This window comes from Bombus vosnesenskii, unplaced genomic scaffold (genome assembly GCF_011952255.1).
Source record: "Bombus vosnesenskii isolate JDL3184/JDL3185 unplaced genomic scaffold, Bvos_JDL3184-5_v1.1 scf7180000013297, whole genome shotgun sequence".
NCBI lineage: Eukaryota > Metazoa > Arthropoda > Insecta > Hymenoptera > Apidae > Bombus > Bombus vosnesenskii.
Window position 1 is genome coordinate 1424625 of NW_022882947.1, and position 16526 is coordinate 1441150.

General features: G+C 45.2%; 1 protein-coding gene across 6 annotated transcripts in view; it reads left to right on the forward strand.

Moving 5' to 3' along the window:
• LOC117233588 (integrin alpha-PS2) overlaps positions 1 to 16526 on the forward strand; it is a 75391-nt gene that overhangs the window by 50425 nt on the left and 8440 nt on the right. The window contains exons 1-4 of one of the 6 annotated variants that reach the window (XM_033494038.1): positions 3174 to 3269; positions 4603 to 4664; positions 14753 to 14801; positions 15481 to 15561. In XM_033494038.1, the coding sequence (XP_033349929.1) occupies positions 4656 to 4664; positions 14753 to 14801; positions 15481 to 15561 (139 nt within the window). In that variant the 5' untranslated portion in view covers positions 3174 to 3269; positions 4603 to 4655. Of the gene's footprint in view, positions 1 to 3173; positions 3270 to 4380; positions 4502 to 4602; positions 4665 to 14752; positions 14802 to 15480; positions 15562 to 16526 lie in introns of those variants that run through there. The other 5 variants (XM_033494036.1, XM_033494034.1, XM_033494039.1 and 2 more) reach the window with 5 other exon arrangements.

Sequence of the window (16526 nt, forward strand, 5' to 3'; positions counted from 1 at the left end):
TTAGTTGAACGTAATAGTTTGATAGTCGGATAACGCAAGCTAAACGAGCAAGGAGACACGGATATGTAATTTCATAAAAGGCTGTACATGGTAAAAGAAGTCAGGAGCCAGCGACTAAAGCAAAAGTTCATTGACTCGCGATCAATCTCTTAGCAACTGCCAAGAGTCAATATTTAATTCATGGAATGCGTTATTTATTCATACAGTGAACTAAATTCAAATGGAATAGGTGAAAAAACCTATTGAGAAGTCGAGAGAGTAAATCATCGTGTCCTGAACATTTCTAATCGCGCCACGTGTAATTCGTTAATTAATATTCACCACCGTTAGAATTACTGCAAAACCTACGCGATAAAATTCCTTCCTGCGAGAGCAACAAACTCGTGGCTCTGGAATCTGCCATGAAAATTAGAAAATCCGCGTGAGACAGAAAAATTTGTAAACGACACGGTATCGTTACGCGAGTCGACGTTTCCCTTCGTCCATCGATTCGTAAATTGCGCTTAATGGTAGCAACGTTAGAAACGCGGACGTAACCTTGACTAGTTGAAACGAAGGATGTTCGATGCAATAGCAAAATGCTGAGTTTCGTTGCTTCTTTTCAGCTGATAATGGCCGATTGTCGGTTAATGGCAGCGACTCGTCACGATTACGTTGGCGCAGGCTTTGACGAGTGTGGCCAGCTTATTGACGCTAATGCCAAGTGTCAGGTCGAGATTAATCTTTCCGGCGGCAGTCACATTCGCGCGATCAATCTTACGCGAGGGTGTTCCAAACGGATCGTGAATGCGCGGTTCGTTTCCTCTATGAATCGACGTATATGTTTGAAATTTTATTCTTCTCGTTTCTTCGCGAGATTGTAACACGAAGCGGGATAGCTTTGATTGATGGGCAAGGCGCTACACTTTGTGTTTGTTGAAACAGCGAATAATCGGTTTTCTTATCGTGCTACTTGTAGAGATAAAGGCTCTCTGTTCGTGGAATTATTTAGAAAATATGAATAAATAAATTTTAGAACGACTTTGTTGTCTTATCGTGACTAGCCTTTTTGGGACTAGTGTTATAGAATATGCGTCGAAATTTAATATTTCTCTAGTCGGTTGAATTATTCGTTACGTCTTCGATAGGATACGCGGTGAACTATTAACTTGTTTCTGTCACGCAACACGAAGCTGCAGAAACGACGCAAACAGTTTTTGTCACAGATATTTGCAATTCTTTGGAAAATGAACGCTTTTACCGATGATTTCATACGTATGATAAACAGAAGATAAAGGTATTGACTGTCCTTGAGAACACCGCGCACAGCTGGAATGCGAAACAGCATGAAAATGTATTCCTTTATTTTTGAGAACATGATACTTCAACTCATCGAAAGACGCGTTGAACGGAAAATGTCTAACGATCGATCATATCGTTTGGAAAGATCGGAAAGCGAGAAGACGTAGCGTACGATCCACGTGGAAATCATGGCGAGTCACGGTCGTGCGAGAAACGTCGCGTATTTCGCGTAACTTCGCGTAAACATACGGGCGAACGTTTCAACCGGAAGTTTCCAAAAAGACCGACGCAAAGATAATACACATCGTAAGTGCACCTCCGAGCTGCATTTCTGCATTCTCATCGTGCGCACCGATGTACGGTGTACAACGATGGACGTTAAAAGAACTTCCATACGGAGTCGGACTACGCGATAGACTGGCTTGCACGTGAAACGAAACCAAAACCTCCTCTCTCGCTCGTGGTGACGTCTTTTACTTCCTGCGTTTCGTCGCGTTTCTACAGCTACGTAATTCCCTTTAAACGTCCCTCGCCGTAATCGCGTTTGACGTATCTGAAAATAGAACGTTCTATGTAACCGAGCCTGGGCTTCGTTCCTCCTAATTGGATAATAAATTTGACGCTTTGCGTATGGTGTGAATTATCAAATAAATCATCCACCAGGTTATGTTATAACGTTATAACATAACCATGCTATGCTCGACTACATAAATCGCAGTGGGCTACGCGATCATTCAAAAACTTGTATAATTTAGTCGATAAATTATATCGTTCAAGAGATTTTAGACACTGGATGAGAACGCATCAAACCATCGATCGTCCTCGTTTGGGAAATTAAACGCTGTGAAAACTCGTTCGCTTAAATAAAAAGTAGAAAAAGAAGAAGGAAAGAAAAGATGTAAGAAGAAAAGGACTTTTCACGCACGGTACGCGTTGCTCGCGGGTAATGCAATTTTATCGGCCACTTTTCCGCTTCTTTCGCCGCGAAGCGACATGGTCTTCCACTGAAATATCATTGCGAGCCAGAGGCGGCGAAGAAACGTGGATATTTGTGCGATTGCAAAAGGGCATTCGCTGCAGGCGAGATCTCGGAGCGGAAAGAGCGAATTACCAGAAGAACACGGCTGTAATAACCGCTCCTTTTTCTCGATGACACGTAATTGCCCGAGAGGAGCACGTGAAATAGCGTATCAGAAGCGGATAAAACGGTCTATCAAACTCGTACACGTACGCGGACGTGTGTACACACTCGAACTGGTTCGTGATCGAGGTGAAAAACGGGAAATTATAGGAAATCGCGAACTACCGGCCGCGGGGAACGATCGTGGTACACGAGCGGAGACACGATCGAGAATTGTAGAAATTGATAACCGTGAAGAAGTGACTCGCGCCGAATGAATTATGTATTTAGCGGAAACAATGGAGCACGGTGACGTGCTCTGGTTACCGTCGCTGTTTTCTGGCTTTGGAACATGTTCGAACGTGGTGACTGTGGATTAATTTGCTTGTAATTCGTACGGACAGACCTTTGGAGAAGCTTCGTGATGTTTAGCGATGGGGTATTCTTTGCTCGGAAAAATGTCACGCGACAAGCGAATACGATCGATCGACGTGTAGGATATGAAAGTTCTTAATCTTAACGCATCGCTTACAGGCTGTCGATTATATCGACGTCTGTGTGATTATTGCTTTCCGAGTCGGTATATTGCAGAGATAATTTTAGGTAATCATCTTCGAACACCAATGTCACTTACATCGTCAGGTTCCATTTTCGAGGCAGGCTTCGAACAGTTAACAACTTTTTAACAACTTTGAAAAACAGATAGAACGCTGTTATTGCCGGCTGTACAAGCGCGAATTTGTTCAACAAGTTTTCTACCACCGCCTTAAACAGATTCAGGAAAAAACCGATTAATAGTCGATAGCCGAAGTCAATAAAACGTCAATTTACAGGCTACCGGTCGATAAACGCCATTGATATGCTGTCGGTAAGAAACGCGTTAAGATCGATGGAATAAAATTATGACGTAGGTAGAATTCGATGCAAAAGTGCACAGCATAGAATTCGTAGAAAATATACGACAATCCGACTAATTGAATTTCCATTGACATCCGAGAGGCGATGATTCATCGGTTGGAAACGAAGCGCGATTCATCTGGACCGAGTCTGAATCGGCAATCTAATTTTAATCGTATTCAATCTCGTTGGCGTTGCGAAGGTCGGGAGGATTTCCTGGAAGCGACGTTGGACATTGTCGGGAACGAGATACTAGTCCGAATCGATCAAGGCGATCCGCGACCGAAGAAAACGACCCGCGAACACGTCACGCGTCCAAGATCGATCCAGGATTAATGATGCGTGCAACGTATTCTATGGACGTGTGCGGGAGTGCGTGGCGATAGTCCTTTAAGACGATTTCTAAGTCGACTTCCTAGTCGATAGGTGGACGAACGACCTCCGTGACACGGTACAAGACGTTTAGCAAATGCGCGCGCCAAGTCTTTCACCTTTCCTGACACGAGTTCCCCTCGAGGAATTCCTGTCTCTTTTTTCGTCGTAGAATACAGTCGAGGGACTTTCCTGCGGCTTGCATTGTTGTTGAGATATCAAACCTTTCGAGAATTCGTCGATGTTTTTAGATAATTCGAGTTCTCCGTTTCTTCTTCATCTTTCTGTTGATAAAGGAAAGTGCAACTTTTTCTTTTTGGTTTTAAGAGAAGTAGAAATATCGAGGAATGTCCATTTTGCGATACGTCTTGTCTTTATGAGAACTAGGACCGAAAGACTGTGTCGAATCAAAGAGTGTCGCCGTAACACGCCATTAAAGATTTCGTGTATCGATTGCGAAACAGGGATAAAAATGATGAATATTTTATTAACCATACCTTGTTCTAGCAACTACATACGGTATAAACTTGGTTTTGTGAACAATACGGTTAAATTTATCGAACGTTTTTCCTTTTCTTCGCTAAGATATTAAAACTTAATTTTCTCGATAGACCTATTTTCTGACCGCTGTACATTTTTCTACGCTGTACGTTGTGTTATAAGAATGAAAAAATAACTTATCGAGAACCTTTGAGCGGGAAAGAGCGAGACATCGAAGCAACAGGTTAAACGATCTCGAAGTAATCTTTCATTTGTCGGCCGTAATTATGCGTGGAATTATCGTTACGAAGGATCGATTCGGGGAACGTTCTCAATTATCGAGGGCTGCCGGTACGTGGGCAGAAGTCCGTTCAAACGAAACGACCGAGATATGACGTCTCTGTTTAGAACAGCGAAGAACGACGCTATATAATTGCGTGTTTCCGTTTCAGGGTACTGGGGATACCACAGGCAGGGTTCGTGTCAAGCTGGATTGGGCGCTGCCATGTCCAAGGTAAGTCCACGAAAGAAAAAATACTAGACACATAATATTTCACTCGTAAAAAATATATCTTTGAAACGTCACCAACGATTTACACGTAACGTAGATTCCATACACGTGTCGTGGATGCATCGATGAAAGTTCAATTGCAACGTATTTTCATATTCGTTCAAATATATTTGAGTTTCTCGGATAGCAAAACCGTCGACGAGAACCACAACCCCCTGTCATCGCGTCACAGACTCTTCTCGCGAGCCTCGAGATCCCACTCGTCGTCTGCTGCTGCTGCTGCTGCTGCTGCTGCTGCTCCGCCAGAAGCAAGCGTATGCAACTCGAAAAACATTCCCCCGAGAATATCACACAACGGTTTCACAAATCACCGTGCACCGAGTCAGAGCCAAGCCAGAGATACCAAAGCGAAAGGGTGGAACACGATTGAAGGGGGATTAAAATTCAGTCTTTGAAACTATTGAAGTCAACGAGCGAGCCCAAATACGAGTCTTTCCCTTGGCACGCTCTTTCTCTCTACGATCTCTAACTGTTTAAGTCGCTGGCGTAAACACAGAGGCCCGTTGGATATAAATACGGTAACCCCACGTGTCCTGACGGTTGCCACGTCCCGAAAGAGTTAAGAGGCGACACGAGGGGTCGGCGAGGAGGAACCGAATATGGCCAGGAATGTGAATTCCTGCCTTACGCACCTCCGATCGTGGCCATTCGTATTCGTGGTGCATGGCGAGGGTATAGAAAGCCGGCCTCCGTCTATCTTTTTTTCCTCTTTCTTTCTCTTCCTTCCTATATACGATTGTCTTGTCGAAAGCTCGATTTTCTGGCTCTGGTCGCCAGATCCCCGGAGCCGATCTGCCCAGGACACCACGTAGGCGTCGACCTGTGCCTTTTGTCTCCCCTTACTTCTTTTTTTATCTTTTCTTTTCGTTTCTTCTCACTGGATTTCGCCGGCAGATCGGCGCATCGACTCGTGCGCTCGACACGTTCGTTCGTAGCACCTGCGTCCACGGTGATACCTTGTTCGTGGCCGGTGTCGCGATAAGTATCGCGGGGCCAATAGGTACGAATTCGAAATTGGTATGTCAGCGGTTTATCTCTCGGGGATCCTCGGCCACGAAAAGGGATGAGTCCATGCTGGTGCGGACGTGAAACGTATGAAGAATAAGAAGGCTGCGGGCAACGGAGCAACTCGAATCGCTTTCGGGGATGAGTTAATCCTGCCGCTTGGAAACTCTGCTTTCGGGGAAAACGTGCTTTGGTTTGGTTTTCAGTGTAGGATTACCACATCCGTCGGAATGATGGATTACAGACTTCTTCGTTTTAAACTTACACATTTTTCTTTGTATAGATATATCTATCTTTTCCTCTATAGATATATTACTTTCATCGATCTGACAATTTTTTTGTTACCACGACATCCCCTTGATCGCAGTCGACTAACCAAACGTCTCGAACTAAAAATATCGTCGTAGCTTCGAATTTAAAGATCATCGAAAAACTCTGTATATCGAAAATAGTGATTCACTGCCTTTCACTAACGTCAACCGAGAAACCAACCCCTTCTCGCGTCGTATAATCTCGATCCAAGCCCGATACGTTTCTCCTAACGCGCTTTCTTGTCCCGGGGCCGCGTGACCCAGACTCTGTCGATCTAATCTGCGAAGATGGGAGAGAAGAAAGGCAGGATTTCCGGCGACGGGGTTGGAATCGACGCTGGGAGCGGCGTTATCGGCGCAGCGGGACAGCTTCGATTGCCGGCAAAGAAATAGTGGCACAATTCCCTGGCCACTCAGCCGGCTATCTCACCGTGGATGTATAATTCAGAATTGTTCGGCTATATAGCAGATGTTTAATGCATGCCGCGGTCCGTGCCCGGCTCTAACTTCGCCTCGGCATTCAATGTTAATACCCCACCCCCGCGGTACGAACGGTCAATCGTGCCTCTTACCCACAGTCCGCCAGTCGTGAAACGACGCTGCCGCAATGATTTTAGGCAAATTCGATCCTCTTCCTCGATCCTCCGACCCCTCGTCTCTGCCTCGCTCCGTCTTTATTCGCCGGTTTCGGAGTCGAGCCGCGAATCCAGCAGCTGGTCGCCGCCGACGAATTCTAATGGCGCGTTTAACTTCGAAATCATGACGCGGATTCCTCGTCTTCCCTCCTGCAGCCAAGTTTTAGGCAGCTTCGGAGTGTTTCGCAGGATATTCCAGGTGAATTTTAGAGGATGGCAACGTCGACCTTTCTCCGCTCGAGAGATCGCGATATTCGAGGATCTGGATATTTGCCGATCGAAAGATCAATCTCAGCTTTTGTGCGCGAATTTTACATCGAACTTTTCACGGTTCATTCTCAAACAAGGGATCGTCGAATCGGAAACTTTGGATCAAAAAACGAAAAGTCTACGCAATTTGTTTTACGGCTAAATTATCCTCGAAAGAAAGGGACTGTGGTAGAGTCACCGAAATATTAGGCAAATTTTGTTTCTATTTAAAGCAGAAGCTCGTCCATTTTCAATAACGTTTTCCTCTCGAGCTGTTCGGCGTTTGTTCGGTGGTCGTAGTGATCGCTAGAAGGATCCTCGTGCGCACTAAATCTCGAGACCGGTGATTTAGAAGGCTCCCGAACGCCATTCAGTATGCAATCGGCCATCGATCTTCGCGTTAAACCGCCGCTCCTGGTATCTACCTCTGTTGTATCTGGTTCCGCGCGTTATCCCCCGATCTACAGAGGATCTAGTCAAGATCGATCGATATCCGCCCGATACCGATCTATACGACGCGGAACGCGATCATCGATCCTCTTGTTCCACGGACAAACGTGTACCCCCCTCGTTCACTCGCCACGAAAATAACTTCGAGGAGGTCTTTTCGTGAAATCTCAATGTTGCAGTGGTATTCCCAGCTCGAGGAAATTATTTTAGATCCAACTCGATAGAGATTTATCTTTTATACGGTCGATCGTGCTCGATCTTCCGATTCGGGCGGTAGAAAGTATTGTTTGATCGTCGCTGGCGATCGGCGCGTCGAAATGGTATTTCTAAGCACGTAGAGAGAAAATCGAGAGTAGAATCTTACGTCGGGTGAATTTTTAATTTTACGACTCGTGGGGAAAGGTCTGTTTCGATCTGTTGCACGGAATTCGATCTGTTGTATAAAAATTGGTTGAAGAATAACAGAAATTTATCGGGCGCCCGAATTTAAGTTACAAATTTCTAATTCGAAGTTTCCTTTGAACTTTGTTTAAATAAAACTCAAAAGCATTTCCGTTCCATCGATGGTCCTAAGTAGAATTTAAAATCCATTCGACTCCATCGCCCACGATACTCTCTCCAAAACGTGATGCAACAAAGCTAGTGGAAGCTAAGCTACCCTCTTGTACGTCTTCAACCTCTCGAGCTATTCATTCGCAATATAAACCGAAACGCAACACGTGTCCACTTCAGTTTCACGTTATCGCGCTCGAAAGGGGCTGCTTCCACTTTTGCAATTCAGAAAAACTGCTTTCGACCATACAAACGGTATTTTCGTTTCCTGTATTCGTATTCGATGGCTGGTCGCTTCGTTATTTGTCGTTCTCGTCGAGCATCTAACCGGAGATCTGCAGTTCTTTCCTGGAAATGAATTCGACGAATCAAGAGAAAAATTAAATACTCGTTACGCAAGACATCGCGACGATCCTCCTTCCCCTAACCCTAACAGACACCAAGAACCCTTGTTCGATGGTCGTTTAAAAAATCGAAACTCAACCCTGTCGTGTATAGCAGCAAGCTATCATAAACGTCTCTCGATTTCTTCAAAAGTCGTTGGAACAACTTATCGACCGCCCCACTACGGTTGCAGAGGCGCACATAAATACGTGGAAACGGTGGCATAAATTTCAGCATGCTCCCATACATATTTGAGCGACCGGTTATATTTCAATCTCGGATGGTCAGTTTCCTCCCCCTCGCGATCGGCGCCAGAATACAACTCGTGCCGGTCATGTTTCGTGTAGAGAGAGGCAAAGAATACGGCCGCCATTGTCTCGGTTGCAAATTTTTCGCGTGTACAAGCATCGAGGCAACGCTACTCCGTAGGGGGTACATCGTGTCGGTCTCATTCCCCCTTTCAGCTTCGAGCGTCTGTGCGCCATCGAGCCGCTTCTGTGTTCAGCCGTGTCGTACGAGTTCCCTCGACAAATGCACGTATTTGCTTGGCTACCGGTTCGCTAATACCTTCGCTGTAAAAGCAGCGCACAGGACACGGGGGTTGGAAATTTCGTTCGGGACGGCAATTTTTCTCCGAAGCGTTTGAATTTTTGAAACGCCGGCTACCGCCGTATCTTGTTGTGCCACTGACTCGTACGGATTACTTGGTATTTGCTCGTTGAATTAACGCGTGGTAAAAATTAACGCAACCGTTTGTCCGATGAGACGTTTAGATTAAAAAGGCAGATACTGTATCTCGTGAAACTTCGTAGGGCTTCTGTGTCTCGATTCTTATTGTTCGTACCGCCTGAGACTTCCGGGTGCGAGACTAATCAGGCTATGATTAGTCTTGATCGAGTCGCATAGCTGCGAGGCTACCAGCGCGTCGAGACGAAGCTTCGACTCGATGCTCGTTGGATACGCCAGCTTCGTCTGTTAGCTACGATTCTCATAGCCCGGCGGATGGCGCCGGAACATAAAAGTCACGGTTATTGCACCCGTGCGCGGTGTTGGGCGTGCACGTGACTCGGTGGCACGGTTTGACATTGTTGGTCGACGAGGAGGGCCCATTGTTCGCGTAGCGTGCGAATCGGCCGTACGGGCCGGCTCACAAATAATAACATTTCTGCGGGACGATAAATAAAAGCGGCCCCTAAAGTGCAGCAGCAGGCTGGCGCCACTAGAATGCATACGGTAAGAGAAGAGACCGGCTGTATGCACTCGATGCACTGACGCAACCGAGATGCCTCTCCGATAGCGTCGAGGAGTTTATGTCACAGCTGTGTTTTTTGCTCCGACTGGAAATTAATGGGCCACGATTCTCCCTGGATGATTCGAAGCGTGTTTAGCTGGGAGAAATTTTACTTTCTATAGATTTGATATTAGCCTTGGTTCGGGTCGAGCCAAAGCAAGGCACATCTAGATTTCTCGGAGAAACAGCAGCGACCGTAGAAACGCGCGTTATAGACCATAAGAAAGAAGCACCTAATGCAAATGCGGTAAGTCGACTGCATAAACTCGGCGATCCGGCAGAATTACAGCGCGAAGCTTGTCGTTTGTAACGCGACTGTGCTTACGAGTATCGTCCGCGCGGTTTCTAATGGAGCAAAGATTACGTATCGGAAGGCAGTGAAAATGCATTCCTATTATTCTTCCTGGCCTTTACGTTACCTTCTTACTCTACCTATGCGGTACATTCTACCTGTATTTCACCTATTACTATTTTGCGTACAAGCAACCGATTGTAATTCTTATTATTCCAACGTAACCGTTTTGAATTGATACGCTTCTGTATCAGCTTTGTACAAATTTGTTCGTCTCGTTATCGATAAAAATTGTTTAATCCATCCTAGACAGATATAGATCTGTTCCACTGTTCTTCGAATTCGAAAGAAATACAGAAATGAAATTGATTCGTCAACGATCCGAACGATCCACGTGGCATTAAAAATCTTTTCGACAAATCTGTCGACCCTGCTCCATCATCGCTTTATATCGAATTTAAAAATCCGAAAGCGCTCGATTCGCACTTGGACAGGACGACTCGCGTGCACGCTGCACGCGGTTTGTTCGAATCGCGTAACACACGGCGCTCTGGCAAGAGAGAGCCGGATGGGAGGAAAAAGGGCAGACGGCGACACGGCTGCGGCGAGCAGCAATAGAAACGACAGGGGAGTCTCAGGTGGCCATTTAAGGCACGGACATTTCGTTCTGTCACCGTGTTCCGTGTTCACCGTCGACCAGCGTTCGCAAGGAGGCCACCTACGCGCCGCTGCTCGTCCTCCCTTAGCGGCCGCATTGTTTTACAAACGGCCGCCATTTCTCATGATAAGCAGAGTAAAACGAAACTAGACACGGCCCTTTCGCTGCGACTGAGCCGGGCGATCCGCTCGCGGTGCCGTCACATTTTCGCGTTTTAACTTCGTGCCAGAGCTATCGACTGCGTTCCGCGTCGCTAGCGAAACTTTTTGCTCCGTCCTCTTCTTTTGTCGGATTTTCGTCCACCGCCTGGCTTTTTAGTTCCTTCCGGGAGAAGCTCTGACGCTGGAATTCTGGGAAACGAAGATGAATTATGTTCTACCTTGTAATTTATACCGTTGCGTTCCGAAGTTAGATTTTTACGTTGCTAGAAACAACGGAGCTGAAACGTCGATAGTTTGGCAGTAAAGGGGTATCGGTGTTTTCTAGGAACATTAAAAAATAGTTTTGTCAGCTATCTTTGACGTACAATATAAATATTAACTTTTATCCGCAAAATGGCCTTTCAGTTTTTCAATTTCATCCATTTGTTACAAAGCTACGATCGTTCGAAGTTAGCGATTACCAATTTCTCGCTCTCTTCGCTCGATACTTCTTTTTTTTTTACAACTTTCTCGTCATATTGCCGATAAGAAAGCATGCTTTTGTAATTTCGTGGAACCTACAGAACGATGTCCCGTAGATATTTCTGGTGCCTGCGGTTCGCAAAAATCGGCCATCTTCTACCATTCTACTTCGACGCAACGAAAACGAACTGTAGATCTGATAAAGAAAGCTAGAAACGCAGGAACAGGTTTCGATAATTCGTATATAATTCACAGAGCTTAAAAACAGGCATATTCTCTTAAGTTTTCCAATGCCAATTTCCACCACTCGAGCGTCTCGGAAATATTCAACGGCTGCCCAATCTATCTATCGCACGTGGTCTAACAAATGTCGCCGTCGCGTTCAACAACCGCTCGCTTGAACTCTGACACCGTCTTTCCCCCTCGCTCGTTCGCGTCTTCGCCTAATCTTCTTCTCTCTGGTATTTCCGTACTTCTCGTTCTTCGTTCGATCTTCTTACGATCCTCGCGTTTCCTTCACCGTGAAACGTTCCGTGCGCGCGTGGGCGTACGACTGCATCGGCGCGTAGGTGCATCCCAAGAGAGTACACCGACATTGTCCCGCGATTAACACTTTGATCCCGGCGATACTTAAGCGGAATCGTGGGTTTGCTTTTCGCGCGAAGGTCAGTGCAGGGGGACGCTATTTATGAAAACTAGCAGCCAGAAGACACGTAGAATTTGTGATGGGAAAAAGTCCAGGAAGCATATGTTCGTAGTTTTAAGAGTCGCGTAATCGCACGGCTATGAGCATTTACTATAGTCACGTTCCGAGAATTCATGGTTACATTATGCTCATGATCATCCGCAAATCGTTCCTGGCTGTTTCGTAATAATTGTAGTCGTTTCGTGCGTTCAATTTGCAGCAATTATAGCGACTCCTAGGGGGTCACCCTATTATAGTCATTGTACGATCTTTATAGTCACTTTGTAACCATTACACTCGTAGTATACCATTTGCATTCCTCGATACAAGCCTAACGTAATTTATATTCGATTCCGCTTTGACTCGAACCTAATCCAAGAACTCAAACTCAATGCAAAGTACGATCCGGAGAAAAAGAAGTCCGTTGTCATCTCCGATGCTATTCGTATCGTTCGATATCACCGTCAACCGTGAATTTGCATTTAGTCTCTATCGATCATTCTGTTACGGAACGTTGATTAATATGTATGCGGGACATAATCTCTACTACTGTTGCATCGCCGTTAGATAAGGCCGTGCAACACGTACCGTTACGTCGTGTAAAACGTAAAGGCATCGCGTGGCAGGAAGTCGACTTTGCTGGCTTTCGACTTCGGTAAATACGCCGCTGACGAGACCTTCTTCCATCGTTAGCCATCGTAATGGAATATTAAGTTCTAATAACGCGGACGATCGTCCGATCATACGCGATAAATGGAATTAATTGGAACGATTGCATTTCATCTCTCTATTAATGCTACTAAACGGGCAATTAGCGAATTAACGGCGGTGCTTTGTGCGTTGAGAAAAATTGCGTTTATAAAAATTAGCGGAACTATTCGCCACGGTATATCGACGATTCCTAATTTTTCTCTAAAATTTCATACATTTAGAACGACGGAGCATCGATTTGTTAGGAGTTTTGTCGGCTCGTTTTTCCTTAGCTGGCTATATACCTTCTTCCTTCGTTTCTTCGATACGAATTGAAGGAGCTGTTGTAATAAGAAGACGGTTCTGTTTCTTCGATCATTTGAGCCCATCAAAATGAAATTATTTCTTTAAACAAATTCATAGTCGACCGATACTCGTAACGACAAAGCTGTGCGCTTTTAGATATAAAACCTATACCTTTCTTGCTCTTCCAGATGGATACGATTTAAATATCGCAACTGTCTGCTTGGTGTTGCAAGCCGTTCGATCTCAACTTTGACATTCTTTCTATACTGTACGAACCTCTTGTGAATTCCATATTTTTTTTCACGGCCTGGCAGTCGCGTCGCAGCAAGTAGTATAACTTCGTACGCGTCAGACGAGTAAAAGCGTGAAAGTTTGTCTGCGGCCGCTGCATGGGAACGACCGATAGGAAGGTTCGGCCGCGATACAGAGGTATGTCGATGATTTCGAGTGGCACTCGAGTAATTCATGCGCCGATTAAGTGCACGGTCGAGCATCGAAGGAGAGAAGCGTGTGTGAACGTGGCCGAAGAGCGTTGTTTTATCACCGGCTGCCAAATGTTGCGACACGTTCTCCAGTTACGTTACATGCTTCGCAATTTATTGACTTTTAATCGAACCGCTCATCTCGTCTATATTTGTCTTCGGCTTTCCGCGGAGTCCGAGCTACTGTAACGAGTACGGGGTCGTACGTAAATATCGGTAGGCTTGCGTAACGTATCACGCGTTCCAAAGATGCTACATTTAGATCGAAAAACACGTACGCGTAGAATGCCGAGTAATCGACTTTTAATCGTAATCGATTAAAAGTTGGCGGATGATACGATCGGTTCAATCGATCGTCGAGTTTCTGTCGGAAATCTTCGAAGCTCGTGTTGAAAAAGTTGATTGGCGATAACGTGGAATATCGCCAGCTTTGTGTAAAACGAAGTACGACAAAATTTCGTTCTACATTTTCGACTTGGTTTAGCAGCTTAACGCTGGTCCCTAAACGTTCGAACCTAAACGTTCTCGATCCTCGCTTCGTAAATTGTAAGCACGTTCTTGCGATTTCTTCAACGACCGAAGAAACGGTTCTCGCTGCTCTTGCCAGTTACCAGGGATTTCACAGTGGCTGTTGCTTGATTTTTCCGCAAACGGGCGTCGCGATGGTCGCGAACGCTGGATCGCGAAGGCCACGATCCGCGAAACCGATTTAACATGCGTGACGCGCAACGCGCCGCATAGACACGCGACTAGCATAGGTACGAGTCGCTGATTTATCGCGTCTCGGGCTCGTGCGCGCGAGCCACGTCTCTTATCTACACCATTATCTTCTTGATTGAAGAAAAGTTGAACTTTCGTGGGTGCGTCCGTTTCCTGGTTACAGCGCCCGTGGCTGGGAAAAATCGCGAGCCGGTGATCGCGCTCGTTGTTGCTCGTGAGTGTTCCACGCGCGTCTTGTATACGGAAATTATACGAACATCGTCGTCTCGATCGCACGTGCAATCCACTAAAAAAGGAGAAGAATTTATCAACTTACTCTGTTAGCGACTGTGATCACGTCACAGCACAAGCCCTCAAGTGAAAATGAAATACCTCGATGCAGACTTCGTTCCTTTCCATTACCATCCTACTGCGTTGCCATTAAATTAAAAACAAGATCGAAATCTCGAACGAGCGTAACTTTTGAATGCAATGTGACGTTTAAATAAAAAATCTATCGGACGCACGATGCTTCTGATACGTAAAGAGGTATCGTCTAACACACTGGTGAAAGTAATCCCAAGAATTCTATTAAGTATTCGGGAAAAGAAGGAATGAGTTTGTCCGATAAAAAATAAGTACATCGTAAAACGTTTCCCGTGGTTAGTTATTCGACGTCGATTAATTTCTCTAATGGAGTGCCTTTCTATTCGTTTCAGAACGGTGAGAGGCTGTTCATCGGAGCGCCAGGAAGTTGGTACTGGCAAGGTAAGGTTCTTTCGTGGTACACCGCTTCCACGGCTCGATTTAGGTCGACAATTTCACAATCGATACCACCTTGAGACACCGACATCTTGTTCGACTTGTACATACGCGTATCGATCCTATTTTCATTTTCATTTAATTGGGATATTCGAAGAAGCTGGAAACACAGGACGATTCGCGATAGAAATTGTTACCGTTTCTTCGAATATCTAATTTCAGACCGTTTGAAAGTCTCGATTTCTTTCAGTACGAGACAATTCGAGCAACTCGAGTCGTTTGTTACGAATTTTCATAAAAAATAAAATTACAAAGATTCGTTGAATCTGGACTTTCGAAAGTTTCCAAGGCTTACGGAGAATCTCAACGATCGATGGAATTTAAATTGCACGTATTGTAAAAATGGAAACATTATTCGAATCAAGGAATTCCCCGGACCTCCCTAAACCAATTGGGCTTCTAAAAAATACTCGGCAGAATTGCGGTCGGCAAAATTAAATCCCCATTTACACCCACTAATTGGACGGTGAACGGTCACTGGGCCGCTAATAAAAAAGAGAAACAAGTCGGAGCTCGAGCTTTCATAACGCCTGGGCGACGGAACTGCAACACGTAATACATCGCGACCACACGTGCTCAGTGGGTCTTTGAAGTGATTTAGAAGGCTTTCGTTGAACGATTCCAGGTCAGATATACTCGATCAGCACCGCATTGAGATTGGAGTTCTTAGCGACGATGTTTGTCATCCCCGAAGCAGATGCATCAGGTATCGCGTACTTGCAGGCGCCCCTAATCAAACGAAAGATAAACAAATGTGTCATTTAAAACCAGCCCCCTGTTTTCAACACCTCTAATCTGCCGCCATGTTTTCTTAACGACGGCGTTCATTAACAAACGTTGCTTCATGCTCCGCGAAACGTGATCTTTTCGTATTGAGTTTTTTCGAAACTTCACAGCGTGCAGCGTTCAAGGAAGTACGGTATTCCGATCGAATATCTCTGTTGTTTCCAAAAGATACGACGTTATTTCGAGAGCGGAGCTGTTTTCCTTTTATCTTCGTCTCGACGTAACGTCGTAGCGTGGTAACGTTGCTAATTATATCGAGTTCTGAGAATTTACGCAGGGGAATATTTCGTTTAACGATAAATAATTACCGTTTCGCTTAATCGTAAATTCAACTTTTATTTCCTACTTCTCGATACTCGCGGACATATTCTTCTCTTGAAAAGCAAACCAGAGATATTTATCGGCACTCCCCTGGACGTTTCATTCTGCGTATCACGAATATCGATCCCCGCATCGATGGTGTTCGCGATAAATTCGAAACGATGAGATTATTTGCCACGCGATCGCGGCATTCGTTTGCTTGGCCCCCAAATAATCAATTTCCAATAATTCCATATTCATCTGGCTTCCACTCATGCGGATTTACCGCGATTAACCCGACGCCTGTGATTAATAACGATTCGAACGAACTCGTGTTGAACTGTCACGCTCAAGAATATCGTAAATGCAAAAAATAAAGAGAAAAGAAAAAAAAAAGAAAATAAAAAAGGGAAAGAAAAGAAAGAGAGGGAGCAAAGAGCATCCTTTGTTCCGTACATTAGTTTGCAATTAACGTAGAGTACAATCTTGTATGCTTGACAGTTTGAGGCTTGTGACGCCTCTGACGCTCCTCCCCCTCAGTGATTAATATCCGATTGATGATTAATGCACCGTATGCTATGATTA